Source organism: Maylandia zebra, linkage group LG12, assembly GCF_041146795.1.
Source record: "Maylandia zebra isolate NMK-2024a linkage group LG12, Mzebra_GT3a, whole genome shotgun sequence".
Classification (NCBI taxonomy): Eukaryota; Metazoa; Chordata; class Actinopteri; order Cichliformes; family Cichlidae; genus Maylandia; species Maylandia zebra.
The window spans coordinates 4454943-4477510 of NC_135178.1; the positions used below are offsets into that span (position 1 = coordinate 4454943).

General features: G+C 39.8%; 1 protein-coding gene across 1 annotated transcript in view; it reads left to right on the top strand.

Moving 5' to 3' along the window:
- The first annotated feature begins 248 nt into the window (after nucleotides 1-248).
- The window catches only part of piwil2 (piwi-like RNA-mediated gene silencing 2), a 28045-nt gene continuing 5725 nt past the window's right edge, over nucleotides 249-22568 (top strand). The window contains exons 1-19 of the mRNA XM_004558547.3: nucleotides 249-372; nucleotides 7529-7975; nucleotides 8065-8170; nucleotides 8357-8471; nucleotides 9949-10124; nucleotides 10454-10544; nucleotides 10890-11000; nucleotides 11730-11847; nucleotides 11959-12083; nucleotides 12242-12322; nucleotides 12411-12524; nucleotides 12773-12961; nucleotides 13148-13232; nucleotides 14653-14745; nucleotides 15176-15316; nucleotides 15637-15750; nucleotides 16529-16717; nucleotides 19831-19932; nucleotides 20075-20191. Of these exons, the coding sequence (XP_004558604.1) occupies nucleotides 7553-7975; nucleotides 8065-8170; nucleotides 8357-8471; nucleotides 9949-10124; nucleotides 10454-10544; nucleotides 10890-11000; nucleotides 11730-11847; nucleotides 11959-12083; nucleotides 12242-12322; nucleotides 12411-12524; nucleotides 12773-12961; nucleotides 13148-13232; nucleotides 14653-14745; nucleotides 15176-15316; nucleotides 15637-15750; nucleotides 16529-16717; nucleotides 19831-19932; nucleotides 20075-20191 (2490 nt within the window). The 5' untranslated portion in view covers nucleotides 249-372; nucleotides 7529-7552. The remainder of the gene's footprint in view (nucleotides 373-7528; nucleotides 7976-8064; nucleotides 8171-8356; nucleotides 8472-9948; nucleotides 10125-10453; nucleotides 10545-10889; nucleotides 11001-11729; nucleotides 11848-11958; nucleotides 12084-12241; nucleotides 12323-12410; nucleotides 12525-12772; nucleotides 12962-13147; nucleotides 13233-14652; nucleotides 14746-15175; nucleotides 15317-15636; nucleotides 15751-16528; nucleotides 16718-19830; nucleotides 19933-20074; nucleotides 20192-22568) is intronic.

A 22568-nucleotide genomic window follows, 5' to 3' on the forward strand; every position in this document is an offset into this window, starting at 1 on the left:
AAAGGAGCTTGTAAAGAAAAGATTTAAACCCAGTGGGGGTATCCCCCCCAAATGGGGTCCTTTTGTCCCTCTTTGGGGGGGATACCCCCACTGGGTTTAAATCTGGGACTCTCTCCCATTTGACCTTAGAACTGAAGAAGCTTCTCGGATGAGAGGTGAAACGTCTTCAAGCAACTTAAAGAAGTCCAGATGCTTTTCTTTACAAGCTCCTTTGATCGACAGGATTAATAAACCAATACCCTGCCCCGGACAGCACTGACTATCCAATCAGGATGCTGCAGGGCGGACACCATTTGTCACTTGTTGGATTCCGTCGGAGGATTAATTAGACTGATACGTGAGGGAGGACAGAAGTATTTTCGTCAATTAAATGTAAGTTTTCCTGCTGTAAATTTAAGAGCTAAGACCATATTTCCGTTTATGACGAAACTGAAATACAGCGGGGGGGTTTCTGGGATAATTTTTTCAATCTTATTTAGTTTGTAGTGGTTGACAGCTGTGCACTTGTTTTAAACACGTGTTTAAGCTAGCTAGCAGTTTTTGATTTTGCTAGCTAGCAGCTGTTAGCTTTTTTTTTTTTTTTTACAATAATATTGTTGGAGCGCGTAGGAAAATGTTTATATTATGACTCTTTAAAAAACAATTATAAGGTTCAAGCCACTGGCAGCTAAATTCGGTAGCAAATGAGTAGGCAGATTATATAATATAAGCGCCTGTGCTGCTTTAAAAAGCTAGCGAGTGAAATGAGGCGCCATTATTTTTGGCTCGATAAAAGTAGCACACACCCAAAATAAATGATATTAAAGTGTTGTTACAAGTTGTCAGTTGAACATGGTCAGCGTGTCTTTATCCGTAAAGACGATGTTCACGGGCAGAACAAGTAAACAAATATCGCGCGCCTATAGTTTCTGTTAGTGTGGGGATTTCTAAATAAAGCTATGGTGGACATTGGTGTTAAAACTAACTCTATTTGCAACAGCCTTGCACCTTGAAAAGCGTATGAATTACAGTATTATATGAAGGTGTTTGTGCCATTAAGCATAATTTATCACTGAAATCTAGTGATGTGCGGATCGATATTGAAATATCGATTCTTCCGACCCCAGTAATTTATGTTCTAGAATCATTCTCATATTAAAATATCGATATTTTAGTACTTTGGGGTAAATTTGTAGTTTTTCATTAACAGGAACACAGTGGAAAGAAACTATCCGGTTGTTCAGTCTGACGTCACTAGCCGTGTCTGGGTCTAAACTCCGCTGCAGGTCCATATATCAAACGATCACTATGGCATTACTGAGAGTTGAAAAACTGTCTAAAGTCTTTCATCTTTAATAAAATGATCAGCGTTCTGCTCTACCAGGTGTAACAATTGAGTTTAACATCCAGGCATCCATGAAAACGGAATTTATGACATTTAACGGAGTTAGAAGTTAGCAGGGAGTTAGCTCGCTAGCTTCTATCTAAATACAATATAGCATGTCCTGACTGCGGGGTTTTGGAAACAAATTAAAACGTACAGCTCTGTTATCACTTCCAGCATAAATGAAGACAGAAAACTAAACAGCAGTGACGTTTGTAGGGTTACTGAAGTTGGGCTAGCTGGTATATAATGATGTGCTACGTGACCGCTAGCGACACAGCTATGTTAGCATAATATAAACAAGCTAACTTTTTTCCCACTCGATAAAAGTTAACGTGAGTGTTCTCGGTGGTCAGAAACAAATGTAATCGCATGGCAGGATGCTGTAAAAGGACCAAACTTCAGCCAGGAGAACAACTGAGATAATCCATCCACAATACGAGGTTAGTCATTCATATACTGCTGCACGGGCTGGGCTGTAGTTACATCCTAGGGTTTTAAAAACTGAGCTTAAATAAATGATTAGCGGTAATAAAAGCCGAGGGAGGTCAACAGGGATCACTGACTGTTTTAGGAGCTTTTTGAGATCAAATAGAAGAAAATACATAACATTAAACATGTTAACAACACAAAAGCCATATTAAACGCAGACTACTTTAGACCCGGAAGTAGGATTCGTCGCGTCATCACTGAACAACCGGATATCATTCAGATCGTCTAAATTGGAAGAAACTACTTCCTCTTACGCCTTCCATAGTCATATGCGAAATACGGCTGTCGCAGCCCCTGGCCAGTGTTGCCAACTCCTCAGTAAGAAAAATCGCTATTGGCTGTGCTAAAAGTCTCTAGAAGTCGCTAAACGACGTCATCGCCTAATTTGCATAATTGGTCATGCTAATATCATTGAAACCCACGTTGTAGGAGAGAAAAAAAGAAGAGACATAAAGTGAGTAAAAAAAACGTCCTAAATGCATTTAGAATTTATTTAGAATTACAAATAAAATTTTTTTAGCGATTATTGTTTTTGTGCCACAATTCCAACCTTATTCCTTTATCTGCGCTTGGACCGGCAAAAGTGACCCGAAAAAGGCACTCTGGTGGAGTTACTTTGTGTGTGTGTGTGTGTAAGTAGTTTTAAACCTTGTGATCCACAAAACAACATAACAGTAAAAGAAGAACTGATTGCGTTACAGTCGGTGCGGGAGCAGAGGCTTCACTCATACGCGATTCATTTGCAGTTTGGACGCATAGGTGGGAACATCTCCTGCCCTGATAGCAGCTGGGGGAGGACTATCCTCTGCCTGTGAGCGCTTTGGCACGGGCGAGGTGCCCACAGCAGCACCCGCTGCTTGTTGAGAAGAAAGATACGCGCTTTCACGTCAAAAAGTTGTCATAAATAAGTCTCCAATAATACCAGAAAAAGTCACCAGATTTGTCACTTGTTGTTTTTTAGAATAAAAGTTGCTAAGGGGCTCTGAAAACTCGGTAAATATAGTGACAAAGCCACTAAGTTTGCAACACTGCACCTGGCGTGCGCACTCACAACAATGGCTGAGCGTAAACAGAGTCATGCGTGGACATATTTTACCTCCACAAACAGCCAAGACGCGGTTTGCGATACATGTGGCAAGACAGTGAGGTGTTGTGGCAACACCACTAACCTCGTCAAACACCTCAGAGTAAATCATATCTAGGAATGGGTATTGTTTAGGTTTTATCTGATACCAGTGCCAAACCGGTACTTTTGAAACAGTGCCGGTGCTTAAAGAATGGAGAACACAAACTTTGTCCAAAAACCTCTCATGTTTAGCTGTTTTCCACTTTTTCTTTGGTCATTTTAGCCTTTTTGGCCAGGGTGAAGGGAGCATCTGCCATCAAACAAGAAGACAGCCGCATGTAGCTATGATGATGTTTGCTAGTTCACCTTACATGCATTAATGTAATAATGTGGTTAGCCTACTCAACGTAAATTACACACGAACAACATTAAGCTACTCACACAGAGAAGAACGGCTGCTGCTGCTAACATCATCCGTCATCATTTCTGCTACACTGGCAGGGCTAGGGGCCAGGACTCTCCTCTTCGTGTTTTTGGGGGATGTTGCTCCGGGTCCAATAACAGGCAACCCACCCGCAGTAGATGTGCACGGTGTGAGGTCTCGCAGCAAGCTATCAAATACGGCGCATTTCTCGGCTTTTAAAAAAACGCTATGCATCGCCAGGTGTTTCATCGGATTTGAGGTGTTACCTCCTTTGACAGTATCACAGTATCAGCTTAAAGCACTTGTTGCAGGCTGCTGAGTTTGTATATTTTGCTGTGAAGTACAGCCAGACTTTTGACTGCTTCGCCTTGGGCATTTTTAATCTGTAGCTCTGCTCTAAAGGAACGTACGTACCTGGGCCCGCCTACTATCCTCGGAAACGTAAAATGATTGGCTAGAAGTGTATCACAGCTCAGGAAAAAAAAGCAGCGAAATAAAGCACTGAAATGTGCGCTGCTTTTTGGTCTGGTTACTACCGTTTATGTCAGAACCGGTGCCATCATGGCACCGGACACCGGTACCCATCCCTAGTGGTTAGCGTACATAACGTAAATTAAACACGAACAACATTAAGCTACTCACGCAGAGAAGAATGGCTGCTGCTGCTAACATCATCCGTCATCATTTCTGCTACACTGGCAGGGCTAGGGGCCAGGACTCTCCTCTTCGGGTTCTTGGGGGATGTTGCTAACTCAGGGTCCGATAACAGGCACCACACCCGTGTAGGTACGGTGCATTTCTCGGCTTTAAAAAAACCCCGCTATGCGTCATGTTTCATCAGATTCGAGGTGTTACCTCCTTTGCACAATATCATCTTAAAGCACTTGTTGCAGGCTGCTGAGTTTGCATCTTTTGCTGTGAAGCACAGCCAAATTTTGACCGCTTCGCCTTGGGCATTTTTAATCTGTAGCGCCTCTGCTCTAAAAGAACGCACGTACCTGGGCCCGCCTACTGTCCTTGGAAACGTAAAATGATTGGCTAGAATCTGAAGTGTATCACATCTCAGGAAAAAAAAAAAGCACCGAAATGTGCGCTGCTTTTCGGTCTGGTTACTACCGTTTATGTCAGAACCGGTGCCGGATACCGGTACCCGTCCCTAATCATATCACGGAATATGATGAGCTTATGTTGAGGCGAACTGAAGAGGAGGTGAGGACAGGGACAGGTGCTGCTAGGGCGAGACAGACGTCTCTCACGGAGTCCTTTAGTGCTGCAGGCAGGCAACATGTTCAAATAGCCACAACTTCAGGTTTTTTATTTCTATATGATTATTCTGCATCATTAAGCAATAAGAACAAGTAGTCTGATGTCCTGTAATCATTGTGAAGCTATATTATTACTACATTTACATACTGCAATTCTATATTGTATTATGAAATACAATGAAACATTAAGTTTTTGAGTATCGGTATCGCATCAGTATCGTCGATACCACCCTGGATTTTACTTGGTATCGGATTGGAAAGGAAATCAGTGGTATCGCACATCACTACTGAAATCCTTCTGCAGGACGGGTGCCGGGAAATCTGATAGATCATTGTATTTTCTATGGCGACACCAATTACCTATTTTTCTAGCTATCAAACTCGCTGGAGAAATGATTGAAATGCACTGAGTGTGATGCAGTATGGCAGCGCTATTATGGAATATGCTGTGAACTTAGCTAACGTTACTTAGTAATGTGAGTTAATTTACTCAAGTGAAAGCTTTAAACATTAGCCAATACATAACTAGCTAACTTAAGGCTTTCTGATTAACCCTCTGGGGTCGACGGACCCAGAGTCTCCATTTCAACTTGGGTCGAACGTGCGGACTTCAAACTATATACCAGTGTTTAAACTGTGTTGATAGGCCATGTAAAACCGATGTTTTGTTTTCTGAATAAAACAGTGGCGTTTACTCCGGGAAGAAACGGTAAAAACTGTGTTTTCTAAGGAGAACGCTAGCAAACACGCTTTGCTTTTGAGTGAAAAAAGAAAAACCACTCCTTCCCTATTGGTGGAAAAATTTACCATGTCGACCAATCAAAAAATGATATGGCAACATGTGGCGTTTGGGAAGAGGGGGAAGTTTTAGGAGTGACTGGCGAGAGAGAGCGAGTGAGCGAGAGAGAGAGAGTTTTGATACGTGAGAGCTTTGTGACGTTTACCGCGTTTGGAGTCTCAAGTTAGTGTGTTGTCTTGTGTAGTTAGTGTGTAGTGTAGTCATTGTTTTGTTTTGTGTGTCAGTTCTACTAGTGAATGTCACAGTTGCTGCAAAAAAGCCACCAAAGGCATTTTGCAGTGTAAACGCTGTCTCCACATGGAAAACAGGAGTGACACACCTGCTGTCAGACCTGTAAATAGTTTAAAATGGTTATATAAAAAACGTCTGAGCCTTGGCTGCATTTTTAGGTAAATAGTTCCACAACTTTGTTGTTTGCAAAACTTGTGCATATTTTTAAAAAAATGTACAATTTCTATTTGCATTTCAAGTTATGAAAATGATTCGTTAAACATGCTTGTGGTTTTTACAGTCAAAATATCACTTTCTACTCGTATTTTAAATTTTGTCTGAATTTGGATAAGTTGTGCTGATACAGTTTGTCAAAATGAGAAAATAACAGATTGGCAAAATAAACAGTTTTTAAAGGTAAAATATAGAGGTCAAATCAAAAGTAGTCAAAAATGGCCAATTGTACCCTGGACCCCAGAGGGTTAGAGGCTAAAAGCAAAGTTGTCACCAAGTACTGTTTATATTTGTGTGTATTGCTGCAGCTTTTTGAGCATTAACTTGGTGCCTTTGGGTGAAATAATGGTAATATGAGTGATCCATATGGTCACAAAGAATAGCCACTTGTTTCTGTGCTACCAAAGTTCCCCGGCTTTCATTCAAAATGTGTTTATCGTCATCACCGACACATTAAACTACTTAAACATTATAAATGTCTTCAAGCTCACACTGAGGCCTGTGGGGCACAATCAGCCACTCAGACAGTACACACATTTATGTGTATTTATATATGAATATTTCATATTTTAAGGCTGCCTGTTTATTTAAGGGAGATGAACAAAATACATTGGAATTGTATGCAGACATTGGCTGTATCCCAATTCAGGGTCTGCAGCCTTAAAGGCCGCATTTCAAGGCCGATTACGTCACAGCGGCGCGCCGAAGGCTGTCCCAATTCAAAGGCTGCTCGAAATGCGGCCCTGAAATGCGTCCTTCATTTCCCTGAATTTTAAGGCTGTGGCAGTGTAGACTTCGTGGCCCAACATATCCCAGAATGCATAGCGCGGCAGTGGGTGTGGATAATTTTGCCGAAAAAAAACGGCGGATGGGGGCGCCCGAAGAGTAAACTTTAAGTAAGTACTGAATATTATGTCACTTATTTATGTACAAATGTTTAATAACGAAGAACATTAAACATTACTGTTGGCCACATGTCGGCAAAGTTATGTGACATTAGTGACGTTTGTGCTAACTTGGTTTTAAAGCCTTTACTTTAAAATATACGCCGTTCAATAGCTGAGCTTAATCTTACGGAGAATGATCAAAGCTCATGTAGAAACAAACAAACAAATGAACAAAAAGGTTTCTCCTTTATTTCTGTCAAACACAGCTGTATGACACTTTTCCAGCTGTTAGTATCATGGTTGCTAGGCAACCTGGGCAGCGCAACAGAGGCTAGACCGTCCCATTTCACAAGCCTCCCACTTCCGGCCTCAGCGGTCTTTGAGTACACGGCCCTTGAGGATCGTTGAGGCTGCGTACTTTAAGGCTGCAGACCCTGAATTGGGATACAGCCAGTAACAGATATGTGATTTTCAACAGTTGTCACAGTTCATTACAGTATTGTCAAAAATGGATTGCATGTTATTGCCAACTTGACCCCATTCAGTCGTAGTCTGATAGAAGACTGATAACAGGGACGGTATTAATTTGCATAATGATCTCATTTTGCACCGGAAGAAAAAACCTTCCTTTGAATTAAACAGACATCACAAAGTTTAACTGAAATGCTTTTTCAGCATTCAGGAAAGTTGAAGTGTATTTGAACCTGGCCATGCATTACCTTTATTATTGTATGATTGAAATGTGCTACAAACTTTATTATTTGGTTTTTTTCCTCTGCTGTTAACAGCTGATAGTGGTAAAAGTTGATCAGATGGATCCAGGCAAGCCTCCTGATCTCACTGAGAAGATGGGTGCCCATTGGCTGGGACGAGGAAGAGGATTACAGCTTGGGGAGTCTGCTGTAGGACGTGGTAGAGGGCTGTTGCTCTCTACAGAAGAACCTGTTGTAGGACGAGGCAGGGCTTTCCCTACTTTCACTGATAACTCACTGGGACTAAGTGGAGCTGTCCCCATTACTGAACCTGTGGTAGGAAGAGGTAGAGCACTGTTGGCGCAACAGGATATAGTAGTTGGCCGAGCCAGAGGGCTGCTCGTCCCAGCAGTTGAATCAAAGGTAGGAGTGGCGAGAAGTGCAGGCGTACTTAGACTGGATCCACAGGAAGGACGCACACCTCCAAGTGAGACAATGATGCCAGCTCTAATGGGAGAAAGCCCTACTTTGACAAAAGAAGAGGTGCGAACCAGAAAATGCAATAAATTATGTTTTAATTTTAATGGTGAAATTGCCACACAGAGTTGCACAGGTTTGCTTTCTTCTGACAGATTGGCAAGCCACCACATGTTAAAGGATCAACACTGGTCTCAATGTTTAGAGGAATGGGCATTGAACCATCAGCGACTTCACTGGGAAGAGGAGCAGCACCACTGGGTCAGTATTTATTCTGAGAAATCCAGAGATACTGAAAACAAACAGTCTCTGGGCCCCTAAGCACAACACATTGTGTGCTCATTTGCTCAAAGCTTTGTAAGCCACAGAGTGGCGTGATGTTGGTTCATTTTGGTGTTTATGTATATGAAGAAGAATCATATGGATTCATGTTACATTTCGTTGCAGGTAGGGGAGCAGCTGGGGATGTGGGAGAGGTGAAGCTGCGAGATGCCCCACCAGGTGTCATCAGCACACCACAGAGTATCGGCCCATCTGGAGAAATGATGGGCAGAGGCAGCAGGTAAGCAGCACAGGAGTGACACTGTGTTGTGTTTCGACTAACAGGGTTTCTGACATATTTTCATTCAGCCTGATGTAGTTTATGAAACCTGCAGTAGACTAAATGAGAGCCTACTTTGTCTGTGCTGCTGCAGTTTCTGTGCTCGCTGCTGAATGCTGCTCGCTTGAATCAACTGACTTTTGACTGCTTGAAGAGGGGTCCTAATGTGATTGGTCACCTTTGATGGACAGTTTCTTTTACTTAAATCGAGTTACACCGAGGCAGCAACATAAGCGCTGTTTTTAAACCATATTTGTAAATTAATTCTGCAGAGTTAATTATCAGCAGTTGCTGTTTCCTGTGTAGCAGTGGAAATACTGACAGCTGTCACTAAATAACCTTACTGATGAAGAAATCTTTAAAACCAGAGCATTCTGAAGCATCTTCACTGCTGTCCCATATTGTTGTACAATATTCCATACATTTAATAAAAAATTAAAAACAAAAAACTAACTCATGAGAATCAGGAAGTGTACGGTTATAACCAAAATACAGACGTTTAAATCTGCCAATAAAAAGTTGCTTAGTCTGCAGCAAACGTATAACTGCACATAACCTCCATTTAAAGCTGTAATCATATTTAGCAGAATTAGATTTATATGAAATATAAGTTAACTAATAAATTGTGGTGTGATTTAGCTACAGTGAATTAGTAGCTTCAATGACTTTGTGAAGCGTACACTTTAATAACTCATCAGTTCTATAGAGTTTGAAATATACCTTAATTGATAAAAATTTGTACTTTTATGTCAGTAAAAGTTCATTTTTTACAGAATGTATATGTACAGTAGTATTATTACTTCTATATATGTATAGGATTTAGGATAGGTACTTCTTCCACAACTGTAAAAAGCTGATAATCAGATTTGATCAAAGCATTTGTTCACTGAAACAGTAAAAACGTTTTTTTACTAATAATCAATGATCGAAGTACCTCCCAGAAACAGCTCTTTAATATTGTTCTTGCTTTATGAACACTATTAAATCCTTCGTCAAAAGTCAGTTGATTGGAGCAGGTAGGATTCAGCTGTGAGCACAGAGTGTGAAACTGCAGCAATGCCTGCAAATCAGACTCTCACACGTGTGTGGCTGCTGAGTTTTACACACGCAGGTTGTTGAATTTGCACGCATGGAATTTAATTCCACATGTAGCAATGAATATCTGCAGGCAGGAAATTAAATTATTTGCTGGATTATGTTTTTTGTCGCACCTAACTTTTGACAATTAAAACAAATCCATATATAAAACCTAACGGCCATGAAGTTAAATCATTGTACAGGAAGAGCACAAAGTACATGTTCTAACCTTTATGAAGGTATGACTTGATCCAGGTTGGGATGGAAAAAGTAGTGCCAGTGCCAAATTACACTTACTTACTTTATCTGCATTGAACAACCATTATATGGCTTTTCCTTGTGTGGATTTTGCCTTTTTCAGTTTCCTTGGCCGAGGTTTGTCCCCTCAGAAAATGGTGGGCCTCGGAAGAGCAGCTATGCCTCAGCTTGGAGTTGGCAGAGGCCGTGCTTTGCTTCCTTCATTTCCTGCAGGTCAAGACGTGTTTGTTTCTCCAGTGTCTGAGCCGCAAACAGAATACTCTCAGCCCTCTCTGACGGGTAATTATATAAAATTATTTTAAAGGGATTGCAAACTGAGAGTTTACCACCTTAATTTGTTTTTAATCCTCTTTTTAAAAGAAAAAACAAGAATTCCTGTGCAGGAATTCTAGATTTTAGATTTGGAAACTGTCTGAAAACTTGAGACTGGAGAAGATTGTGATTTTGAAAGGGAAAGAAAGGTGTAGGAACCCCAAGTAAACTATTATGTGCATCTTCTTTTGCATGTGTCTAATACAATCTTAATTGTGTTTTTTTTTTATTTTAATTTGATTAATTTGTGGGGGGGAACATGCATTTTGGGTAATGACATGCATAATACTGTAAAGGAACGGAGTCCCCTGTGCACACCGTTCAAGAAGCCACAGACCTTTCCACTGGTCCAGCTGCAAAGACGGGGCTGACAATGGAGGCAGTTCGGTGAGTGTGCTTTTCTCTATTTCCTTTACCTTAGCGAGTCCTAACAAACCAACATGAGCTGTGTTGTGGTTTGGAGGCTTTTAACGGTCAGAGCGAGTGTTCTGGTGTTAGCTGTTCATTCTAAAACATCATTACCTCTGACTTATCCATGTCTTCTGACATTCTCATTGTCTCTTATGAGCACATAATGGTGTATTTTATTAAGGGTCATCTAGTGGTATTGGTTCCGTATTGATTAAATCTAACATTTTGCAAGACAGAGCTTTTATTCAGGTCAGTAACTGATCATTTGTTTTGCTTGTCATAAACTGATCTTTTTGTCCATGTATGTTCTCCACTCGTCAGTGAGCCACTGAATAAGGCTGGAACCAAAGGAGCTCCTATAAATATTGGGGCAAATCACATCCAAATTCAATGCAAGAACGAAGCGGTGTATCAGTACCATGTTACATTTACGTAAGTATCATATAACATTCAAGACCACTTGTTGCGTACAAGGAAACAAAGTTTATGTCTAAAAACTGGAGGAAATGTTGGAAAGCTTTAATCATAGTTTCAGGTAATACAGGGACTGGTTCTAATACAATGTAGGCACTGGTAGCTGCGTCACTGCCTACACAGACAGGCAGTAGACAGTTTTTCACAATAAATGCTCTGTTTTGTTCACCATAAAGATGGTTTACCTGCATACAAATCTGCCTCACACATAGAGTAGAATTAAAATTACAGGAGCAAAAGATTATAAATACTTGATTTTCAGTATATTGTTATTCTTGACATACAAAAAGTGCAGTGTTTCCAGCTCAACATCCAGCCTAACATTCCTGTCTGAACAAACTAACTGAAAATTACACTAAAGTGATATTTGGACTAATTCTCTGTCTATGATCCTTAACAGATTTTAGTCTACTTTCGGCTCTTATTAGTCCGTTGATTATAAGTGAGCAATTAATGAAACCCAGAGAGCTCCTGTTACCAACACTCACATGTCTATAAAATTATGCAGGTATTTTGGGAAAATCTTAATGTTTACTAGGATTTAACATTTTGCCAGACAACAATGAAAATGTAGGATCAGCTTAAATTACACTGAAGAACCACAGAGAAACTTGAAGTTTGTTCATTCAGTATCGTTACCCGTGTTAATATCTACTGTGTATTTTGTGATGTGAATTTCTTACCCAGTCCTAATGTCGAATCAGTGGCGATGCGTTTCGGCATGATGAAAGACCACCGTCCAACCACAGGTGAAGTTGTGGCATTTGACGGTTCGATACTGTACCTTCCTGTTAAACTGAAAGACGTGAGTATCACAGTTGTTACAGTCACCATGCTAAATTTAAAACTTAATACGCTCTTTTTAAAATAAATATATATATATATATACATATATATATATACTATTTTTGCACAGGTGGTTGTTCTCAAGAGTTTGAGACGGACCGATAATCAGGAAATACAAATCAAAATTCAAATGACGAAGATTTTACCACCGAGCTCAGATTTGTGCATTCCCTTCTACAATGTGGTGCTCAGGAGGTATTATGTCAGAGACACATTATATCCTTTCTATTTTACACAATAAGCCCGACTGCTGTTAAGAGTCCTAAACAGCAATGATTGTTTCCCACCGTGTGCCGTTATAAAGGAAGTTTAAATTACAGGATATGACACAGTGTTCCTCTCGTTTTTTCAAGGGTGATGAAAATCATTGGACTAAAGCTGGTGGGCAGAAACCATTATGATCCAGAAAGCGCAGTCATTCTTGGAAAACACCGGTAAGTCGTGAGATTTGTTGTAGCACCAAAGGATACCTGCTAAAATCAGGCAGCGCAGTTTCATTCACTAGTCTACCGGTTTTTCTAGACTCCAGGTTTGGCCAGGCTACTCAACTGGTATCAAGCGCACAGATGGAGGCCTGTACCTGTGTATTGATGTCTCTCACAAAGTCTTGCGGAATGACTCTGTGCTGGATGTCATGTGAGTTTACACAACAAAAAGCATCAGCATACAAACATGCTCGAGCTGCTGCAGATAGATTCATGTCTGTGACTGTATCTCCAGCCACAGATGATTTTGCAACATTTCTAATGGCCTTTAGTGATTATCGAGCATTATTAACTTTGACCAAGCTTTCCCTGTTAGGCTTGAGCAGAACAGTCTAATAAAGGCTCCGTTCCATAGTGTGAAAAATGAAAAACACGTGCTTGTGTTGGGCTGTCTGCCAGGAACACGTTGTACCAACAGAGCAAGGAAAACTTTCAAGATGAATGCACCAAAGAACTCGTCGGCAGCATTGTCATCACCCGCTACAACAACCGCACCTACCGCATTGATGCCATTGAGTGGAACAAATCACCCAAAGACACCTTCACTTTGATGGATGGCACTGTAACTACCTTTGTGGACTATTACAGGTTAGACTGCTTTTTCCTACAGCAAACTGTTTTTGTGTGTGTTTGTGTAGTGAAATATCAGCAGTTCGGTCTTCATACCAACCCAACAATGAAAAGATCAGTTGGATCTGGGTTTTTTTTTTTTCTTTTCTCCGTTTTCCCCAATGCTCATGTGATTGCATGTTTGTTTGTTTTTTTGTTTAACAGCAAAAACTATGGCATTACAATCAAAGAGATGGACCAGCCTTTACTCCTGCATCGGCCAAAGGAGAGGTCCAGACAAGGCGGGAAGGTAAAAACCTATGTTTTTAAAAAAGTTTTATTCAACAGTTCAGTGCAACAACACTATTTGTGTCTCCGGGAGATATTTTTAAAGTCAGTACTAAATATGGAATGATGATTTCCACATGCCTAATGCTAGTATTAACTCATTCACTGCCAGCCATTGGCAGTGAATGAGTTAAACCCATTGACTCATTCACTGCAATTGACGGCTATAGACATCAATGGCAGTGAATGAGTTAATAAAAGCTCAAGACACACAGACAGATTTTTATGCAGGCTCGATGAAGTAGATCAGTCATCTGACATGTTTTTCTAAGAATGCCACTTCACATTCATGTTCACGTTTCTTTAATTTATGTTTGTCCAAATAGTTACCAGAGGGTTAGTAGGGTTGGGTGATTGGATAAATATATTGACTATCGATGATAGGCTGAGCCCATCGGCGATCGTTTTTCCAAGGGCGATTTATTTATTTATTTGCCCATGAGTAAGTTTGCTAATAATGATGGCGATAACATAAGCAATCAACAGAAAAAAAAAATAATAGTGCCTCTTTCATCTGCGAGCAAATGCACCCTCCTCAGAGTGCGCCCAAATGGTTGTTGATGGAGCTGCAGAAGCTGATGGTAGCCTAGCATGCTCAGCCGGATGGTGGACACATACATGCTCATGCAAGTTAGTCGTGTTTGAGTACTTTGCTCGCACTAGACGTCTGCACAACTGGCACACTGCTTTGGTTACATCCGTAGGTTTACCTCTTTCATCTCAAATTGGCGACTATATATTTTTAGTGCTGTCAGCATTAACGCGCCGTCATCATGACTAATGCAATTAATAATTAACCCATCTGGAGCGCAGACTGAGTCACAATCCCTGAAATGTCTCTTTCAACACATTTCGGGCAGTTTGTCCAAAGTTTGTTCAGTCTGCGCTCCAGATGGGTTGAGCACGTTTAAAAATTTTAATCGCGTTAATCGTGATGACCGCGTTAACGCTGACAGCGCTAATGTTTTTTGGGAAATTACTTCGTCCATGTTTGGACTTCTTCTGTGTTGTAAACGCACAAATCAGTCCATGCATGATTACGTTGCTCCAACCATCAAAAAGCCTGCGCATGCCTGAATATTTCGCCCATCGGCGATTATTTGGCTGACGATTGTTTGTTGGAAGATTCTTGCATATCGCCCAACCCTAGAGGTTAGTCAGCCTGGATGATTAGTTATCATGTAAGACTCAACATCTGTGTGAGATGGGATGAAGCTAAGTAAGTGAAAACCAATCAAAATATGAATAAAAACTTTATCTTAATGCATGCATGTCAAGCAGAGCTGTACACAGCTGTATGCACTCTTGTGCTTTGTTGTACCGAAGATGTAAAAAACTAAGTTCAAAAGTTTTTATAACAACTAATTGTTCATTTGTTGCAGCAAATCATCACTGGTGAGATCCTTTTAGTCCCAGAGCTTTCCTTCATGACAGGAATTCCTGAGAAAATGAGGAAGGACTTCAGAGCTATGAAGGTAAGCTTAATGTGTCAGTAAACTTTCCTTACTCTTAGGAGCTGCCCATCTAATTTAATGTTAGTGTTAATACACACTGTGTATGTTGGTTGAAAACAGAACATATAGCATTTTAAAAATCAGTTGTCTTAAGAGTGTTCAATATTAAAGTGTTCAAATTTTGCTAGTTTAAACTTTGAGTGTAAACACTTGATTTCTACACAGCAGAGAAAGAGCCTGACCATTGTAAACACTGACAACGACACGGTAGTGCAATGCTTTGCTAACATAACTGTCAGAACAAAGATGTCTTATGATTATTGTCAGTAATGGAAATTTCCAAGAACAAATTCTGGTCTGAAAACCTTCATGAAAGTAATTGTAATGAATAAAATAACTTGTGGAAACCTGACTGCTCAAAGAGAATATTGCTCTTTTTAACATGTTCTAGGACTTGACAATGCACATTAACGTGAGTGGTGAGCAGCATACTCACTCAATAAAGCAACTTCTGAAGAACATCAACACCAATCCTGAAAGTCTGAATGAGCTTGGTGGTTGGGGACTGGAGGTTGGCACAGAAATCTTGATGGTAGGAATTTTGTCTCTTTAGAAAACTCCTTCATTCAAAGCCCGTGGGCTATTTTCTCCCCAAGAGTTGTCTGAGAAATGCACAGTGAAACCAGTGCCATGCTATAGCCTTTCAGTATGTCGGTACTAAATTCTGACTGACTTGAGGCCATGTTTAATTTCTTTGGTTAGTAAACATAATGCATACAAAAACAGTTCTTTTAGAAGTGGATGTAAGAGCTTGTCCTTTTTGTTTTCCTTCCTTGTTTGCCCTTTTTCCTTGTGGACGTTTCTTTTTCTCTATTTTTCCCAATATAGTATGAATATTTTTCTCTTTTGCAGCTCAAAGGTAGAACTCTTCCCTTTGAAACCATCTGCCTGCAGTCTTCATCCTTTGCCACTGGTGCTGATGTGTCTTGGTCCAGAGAGGTTGTGAGGGATGCTTCAATCAGCTCTGTAAGTGTTATGAATGCTTATCTGTAGAGCTCTATATAAATGTGCTGTTTCATATCCCAGATCTTGTCTGGTGGTTACCAGAGATGTGTTCAGTCAGCTAAACAATTAAACAGCTGTAAACCATTAATGTTTAAGCATAATGACATGTAACTGTTTGGTCAAACATTGTTAGTTCTCCTCTCTGTGATGAAAATTTGGAAATTAAAAAAAAAAAAAAAAGCTACATTCAGTTGGGAACTGAATTTGAAACATTGGAAATCATGAGTGAGTCATTTTGTTATCACTATGTTTTTAAAATAGGACATGAAAATGTCCCTCAGAATGTAAACTAAAAAAAGACATTTTATCTGTAGTTCTGCCAGCTTGTTTTATGTGTGCTTGCTAAGAGTTGCATACCTACAAAATGTGATAAGGCTAAGGATGCCTTATAAACAATGCAATATTCTTTTTACAGTTAAACAGCGACAGTAGTTTGCTAAAGTTTATGAAGTCCTACTTCTGATTGTCCTTTGTCACTGAATGCACAAGAGACAGGAGAAAGATGGGACTGTTTATACACAAACAGCTGATTTGGGGGGAAATGGAGACGCTTGGGGAATAATAAATCTGAAGAGACGAAACCTCAACAACTGAAAGTAGTTAAAGAACAAAACGGCATACACAGTTAATACACTGCTTCCTAAAGTGTCAGTGTGTGAACAAGTTACTTTACCATAATACAAATATGGCTGATTTACACCACTGCTTTCTTTCATTAAACAATCCATGTTACTCTTAGATTCCCTTGAAAACCTGGGCCGTCTTCTACCCTCGACGCTGTACAGCACAGGCTGAAGAGCTTGTTTCCACCTTTAACAAGGTGGCCACACCTATTGGGGTCCAGATGGGTCGACCCATTTGTGTGGAGCTGAGGGATGATCGGACCGAGACTTATGTCAAGACCATCCACTCGCACCTCACGAGTCAGGTATGATGTAGAAAATGTTTAGTTTGACGAAATCTTCATAAATCTCATTTCACTGGTTTTTAGTTCACTACACAAATATTCATTAGAAATATATGAATGCCATCACAGTAATGTGAAGATTTTTATATATATATATTTATTTATTTATTTATTTATTTATTTAAAGGGGACAGTGCAGTTTAACATAGTTCAAGTGCAAGACATGAAACTGATGTACCGCACAGGTTTATAGCTACTGCTAATTTTCAACAATTGTCCCTTGTTGGGCTTACAATCTAGATGCATTTTACAATAAAACATACATTTTCATAAAACCAAATTACATCATAAATACAATTACAAATTAATAGACAATAATTTAAAATAAAATTAAAATTATTAGTTAAAATTAGAGATGGCACGATACCACTTTTTTATGTCCGATACCGATACCGATATCATAAATTTGGATATCTGCCGATACCGATATGAATCCGATATAGTGTTTTTTAATCAACAAAACTGTTTTTTAAAATATCTTGCTGCATTTTGCAAGTCTGCAAGTTCATACTCAAGTTTAAAACAACAACTACACTAAAGCTATTCTGTTATACCTGTATACGAAAAAAATATTTCATAGTTCAGCAATACTGATCAATCTAATAAACTTAAACCTACACCATCCTCACTATTTTGATATTTTAAAGAGTACTTAGCATATTAAGCAACCTAACTAATAGGGTTCCAACTCCCAGCAACAACAAAAATAAATAAATAAAAAATAGGGAACCACCCCTCACGCTCCACCTCATGATGCTTAATCGACGTAATCAACCTTAATTTGATGCAGTGTGAAAAAAAATGCACAGAAATCAATTATTTTTCAAGAAATATTAAATAGATTCAACATCTTTCTTCAACAAAATTGCAGACTGCACAGATGGTACCTTCCCAAAGGAAAAAGTACTATAGCTTACTAGGGTATATATATTAGACTTAATAGTCACTATATACAGTAATTGACTTCTATTCATTTTACATCAAATTAAAACTTTGGCTGTCAGATAATTATTTATTAAAAGCTCGACATTTTAAATGAGAATAAGAAAGAAAAGTATGTCTTTGTGCCCCCTTTTCCCTGTTCATGCCCTATCGGCCCCCCTGGCTAAACTTTGCTAGATCCGCCCCTGCACAGTTACGTCAGCTACATAGAAAAAGATCCTGGTGTAGAAAGTAATATTAAATAAATTCTAACAACAGCTTATCAAGCTTAAACGTGCTGCTGTTGTTCAGCCGCTGGTTTCCTCTTTCTGGTGCAAAGTGGGCCAAAAACAAACAAGAGACACGGATTCCCGACAGAAAAGCCGATCAGCTGATCATTAATCAGTTTCATGATTGAAGTAGCAGCCGGAGAGCGAGAGGCAGTCGCTTGTTAAGCTTAACGCAGGAATGCTTTACAAACATTCAGAGATGGACTTACACACTTGCTTTACTTCTCTCGGGATAACTTTATCGGAGATGAAATGCCAGGTTGCTAGCGAAGCTCCACATGCTATCCAGACCACCGACAGGTCCCGCATGCCACAGCCGCTCTATCACGTGATGCATACTGCTCCGACGTGCTAACGTTCTGAGGTGAGTTACGGCGCGTTGCAAGTTTTGTGAGGTGCTTTCGTGATATTTAATGGATCGGATTACATTTTTTATTTTTCTCCGATATCCGATCCAGTAATTTAGGTCAGTATCGGACCGATACCGATACGTAATATCGGATCGGTCCATCTCTAGTTAAAATGACTACAACTTTGATTTCCCTTTAACCACACTTTACCTTCAATGTAAAGGATCTAATGTCTGTAATCAATTTGATATCGGTTGGAAGTGTGTTCCACAGATGGCAAGCCTTTATATATAGATATACACACACACACACACACACACACACACACACACACACACACACACACACACTAATCACATATACTAATGTTGGATATATTTTCATTTATAAACGTATCATATTTTGTCAATAAAATAACTGACAACCCCTTATAGTTTATTCCAGTTCAAAGAAAAGGTTTGTGTATCCTTTGGCGTTACCAGAACTTGTGAAGTTATTGCATATGATGGACAAATGGAGTGTAACAGACAAGCAGTTGTACTTTTCATGTCTTTATCAAATACATCAAACACCAACTTTTTCTTGCCTAGTGCACACACTCACCAGCCACTTTGTGAAGTACCCCTGTTCAGCTGATTGCCTTATTAATTATTTACTTTAACAATCACATGGCAGCACCTGAGTCCATGGTCATTTCGATCATCTCTGCATACTTAAATGGCCTACTGAAGTTCACTGAGCACTAGAATGCAGAAGAAAGAAACTTAAGGGACTTTGACCATGGTAAAGTTGTTGTTGTTGGCGCAAGACAGGCTTGTCTGAATATTTGAGAAACTGTTGATCTATCGGGATTTTCCCACACAACCGTCTCATGTGTTTATAGAGAATAGTCTGAAGGAGAGAAAATATCTGGTGAGCAGCAGTTAAAAGTTGATAAAAATGTAGGAGTCACTTAAATAACCATTTGTTACAACCAAGCTGTGCAGAAGAGCATCTTTGAATGCACAACATTTTGAACTCTGTAGTAGATGGGCTGCATCAACCGAAGACCACATTGGGTCCCACTCCTGTCTGCTAAAAACTTGAGCTACAGTTTGCACCGGCTTACCAAAATTGGAAAACAGAAGATTGGAAACATGTTGCCTGTTATCAGTTTCTGCTGCAACATTGAGATGGTAGGGTCCAAATTTGGCAAAAGCACAGCATCCCTCATGTCATGTGTCAGCTGTTAATAGCGATGGTGGTGTAACAGTGTGGTGGATATTTTCTTTGCACAGTTGGGACTGCTTTCCAACTGAGAATCATTTCATTCCCATCCCTTAATGACCATCCTGCACCCATCTTTTGATGACTGCTTCCACCTTAAAACGTTCAAATCTATCAAAGAGAACAGTGCTTTGTCTGTTGTATCTTTCCTGTATTTTTACCTCTTTGTCATTACCAGTGAATGCTCAGATGTTTGGTGGATGTTGTTTAAGATCACTATACTCAAGCTTTTCACTCCTGTGTGCAGCCCAATTTGCAGCTTGTAGTTTGCATCATTTTTGGCAACAGAGATGATCTCTACAGTGCCATCAAGAAGCTGTGCTGTGTTAAAAATCCCATCCCATCCCAGGTTTGTGATGTTTGTGCTCTTCTTTCAGCATTAGAGGAAAGGAATGAAATGTTTACAACTTAACAAATGCATAAATAGTAATTTTGAAAATATTTTCTTCCAAAAAAGAAAGTTTGTTTCACTCTCGCCTATTTGTCATTAGGCCATCAACGTCCGCACAATTTCCCAGCAACAGAAGTTGAAGAGTGTGGCACAGAAGATACTTCTGCAGATGAACAGCAAGTTAGGAGGAGAGCTGTGGACTGTCAATGTTCCTCTGGTAAGTGTCATGACACACAAGATGACAGCTGAGCAGTTTAATATCAGAAGTGGAGTCATTTGGATTGTTAGGATATTTCCTCAGCTCAATTATTTATAACAGAGATATAGTCTTCATTTATTTTGGGGCTCCTTTACCATGAATCACTACATCAGCGTTGTGGTGTGGCTTGGAGGCGATCAGCTCACGGGCCTGCTGAGGTGTTATTGAGGTCCAGGTTACTTTGACAGTGGTTTTCAGCTTCTCTCTATTTCTGGATTGGGTGTTTCTCATCTTCTTCTTGACAATACCCTATAGATTCTCTGTGAAGTTTCAGTCGTGTCAGCACAAAAGCGAGCCTTTTTAGCAGTGACCTCCTGTGGCCTAATCTCCTTGTACAGCATGTCAGTAACATCTGAATATCAATCAGGCTTTAGGAAAAATCACAGTACTATCACAGCTGCAATGAGTGTAGTAAATGATATTACTGTTGCACTTGATAAGAAACAACACTGCATCCCTTTTTATTGATTTGTCAAAAGCATTTGACACTGTTGATCATTGATTTTAAAACTTAGACTCCTTCAGTGAGGACTCTCTGAGAGAGTAGTGGCATGGTTCTCAAATAGGGCTGGGTATCGTCACTGATTTCTAGAATCGATTCGATCCACGATTAGATTCAATTCGATTTGATTCTGGGAAATTTTGACAGTCAGATATATTATAATTCAGATCAGTACATTTACATAATTTTGTATCTATAAAAAGGAAGCTGACACACGCAAGACTTTATCAAAGGTGTGAGCATCACAGCAGATGCCTTTGTGTCAAAGTAGCTGAAGATAAAACACAGAAAAACATGAAGGTGGTTTTCCTGGCCTGGGATTTTATAAAAAATATTCTGCAGTAGATCAAAAACGAAAGAAAACCATTAATCAACATATGAACGTTACCTCTGACGTTCCAGCGGTTTTATTAGAGACCGCTGAGCGTTTTGCATTTTGCATAATTTTAAAAAGTTTAAATTTGTTCAGTATTGAACAGCAGAAATTAGGTTGTCTTTTCGGAAGTATGTAATAAGAAAAAAAAACAGTGGCCGACAGCGCTGTAAACAACGGTAGACTTGTGCGTAACAAGCAAGCGAATAATGAAGAAAACAGATTTTTAGACGGGAAACTTCTTGAAGTACAGAGAGAGAGAAAGAGAGCTGTGCATGAAGTGTGATTTCATCCTGGTGGAAGCAAAACAGTAAAAGTCAGAGTGAATTCATGACGATGTTTATGTGAAGCGTAGTTTGGATCTTCTTTTGCTGCTGGTTCGGTCAATATTGTTTGGAGAGAGATAAAACTAAGAGCTTTAGAATCGGCGCAAAAAGGGCGTGAACACAAAGCGCGGACCCGCCGACAGATCAGAACCAGCGAGCTGTCGGCTTTCAGCCCCGACCGTGTCCGTGCCGTCAGGTGAGAAAGGCGCATCTCACTGATTCTGATCCGGGTCCGCGCTTTGTGTTTACGTCTTTGTGCAGAATCCGTGTACCTGCTCTCATTTACTGTTTTACTGTTTGGTGGTTGTTGAAAATTTGTGAGGTTTCACCTGAGATTCTGGCATTTCGGGCAAAATAAATTAATATTAAAAAATCGATTCAGGATTTTAATGAATCGATTTCACGTTATCCAAGCGAGAATCAATTTTAATCGATAAATAGATTATAAAAACCCAGCCCTATTCTCAAACTACCTCAGTAATCGGTCTCGGTGCATAAAATCCGACGGTCTATGTTCTGAATTTGTTACAGTGCACAACGGAGTGCCACAGGGCTCTGTATTAGGCCCCCTTCTATTTATCATTTACATAAACAATCTTGGTCTAAATGTGCCAGATGCAAACATGCACTCCTATGCTGATGACACAGTTATTTACAGCTGTGGTTCAACTCTTGTCCAAGCCATTGACTCCTTGCAGAAAGCCTTTTTTGCTGTCCAGCACTCATTACTTCAGCTTAAACTTGTTCTCAATGCAGACAAAACAAACCTCGTGTTGTTTTCTAAATATGGGCCCAAACAATCCCATCAGTAACCACTCTTGAAGGTAATAAAATCTAGTTGGTTTACACGTATAAATATCTGGGTATCTTGATTGATGACGCGCTCACCTTCAAACCACATGTAGAGAATCTTGTTAAAAATCTGAAGTTAAAACTAAAGTAAGTTGTGTTTCTATTTCAATACAAAGAAGCGGCTTGTTGCTGCAACATTCTTGCCTGTGCTGGATTATGGTGATATTCTATATATGAATGCTTCTGCTCAGTGTCTTCGAATGGTTGATTCTGTGTATCATGCTTCTCTGAGGTTCATCACCAACCGTAAATCTCAGACTCACCACTGTGAGTTATACTCTC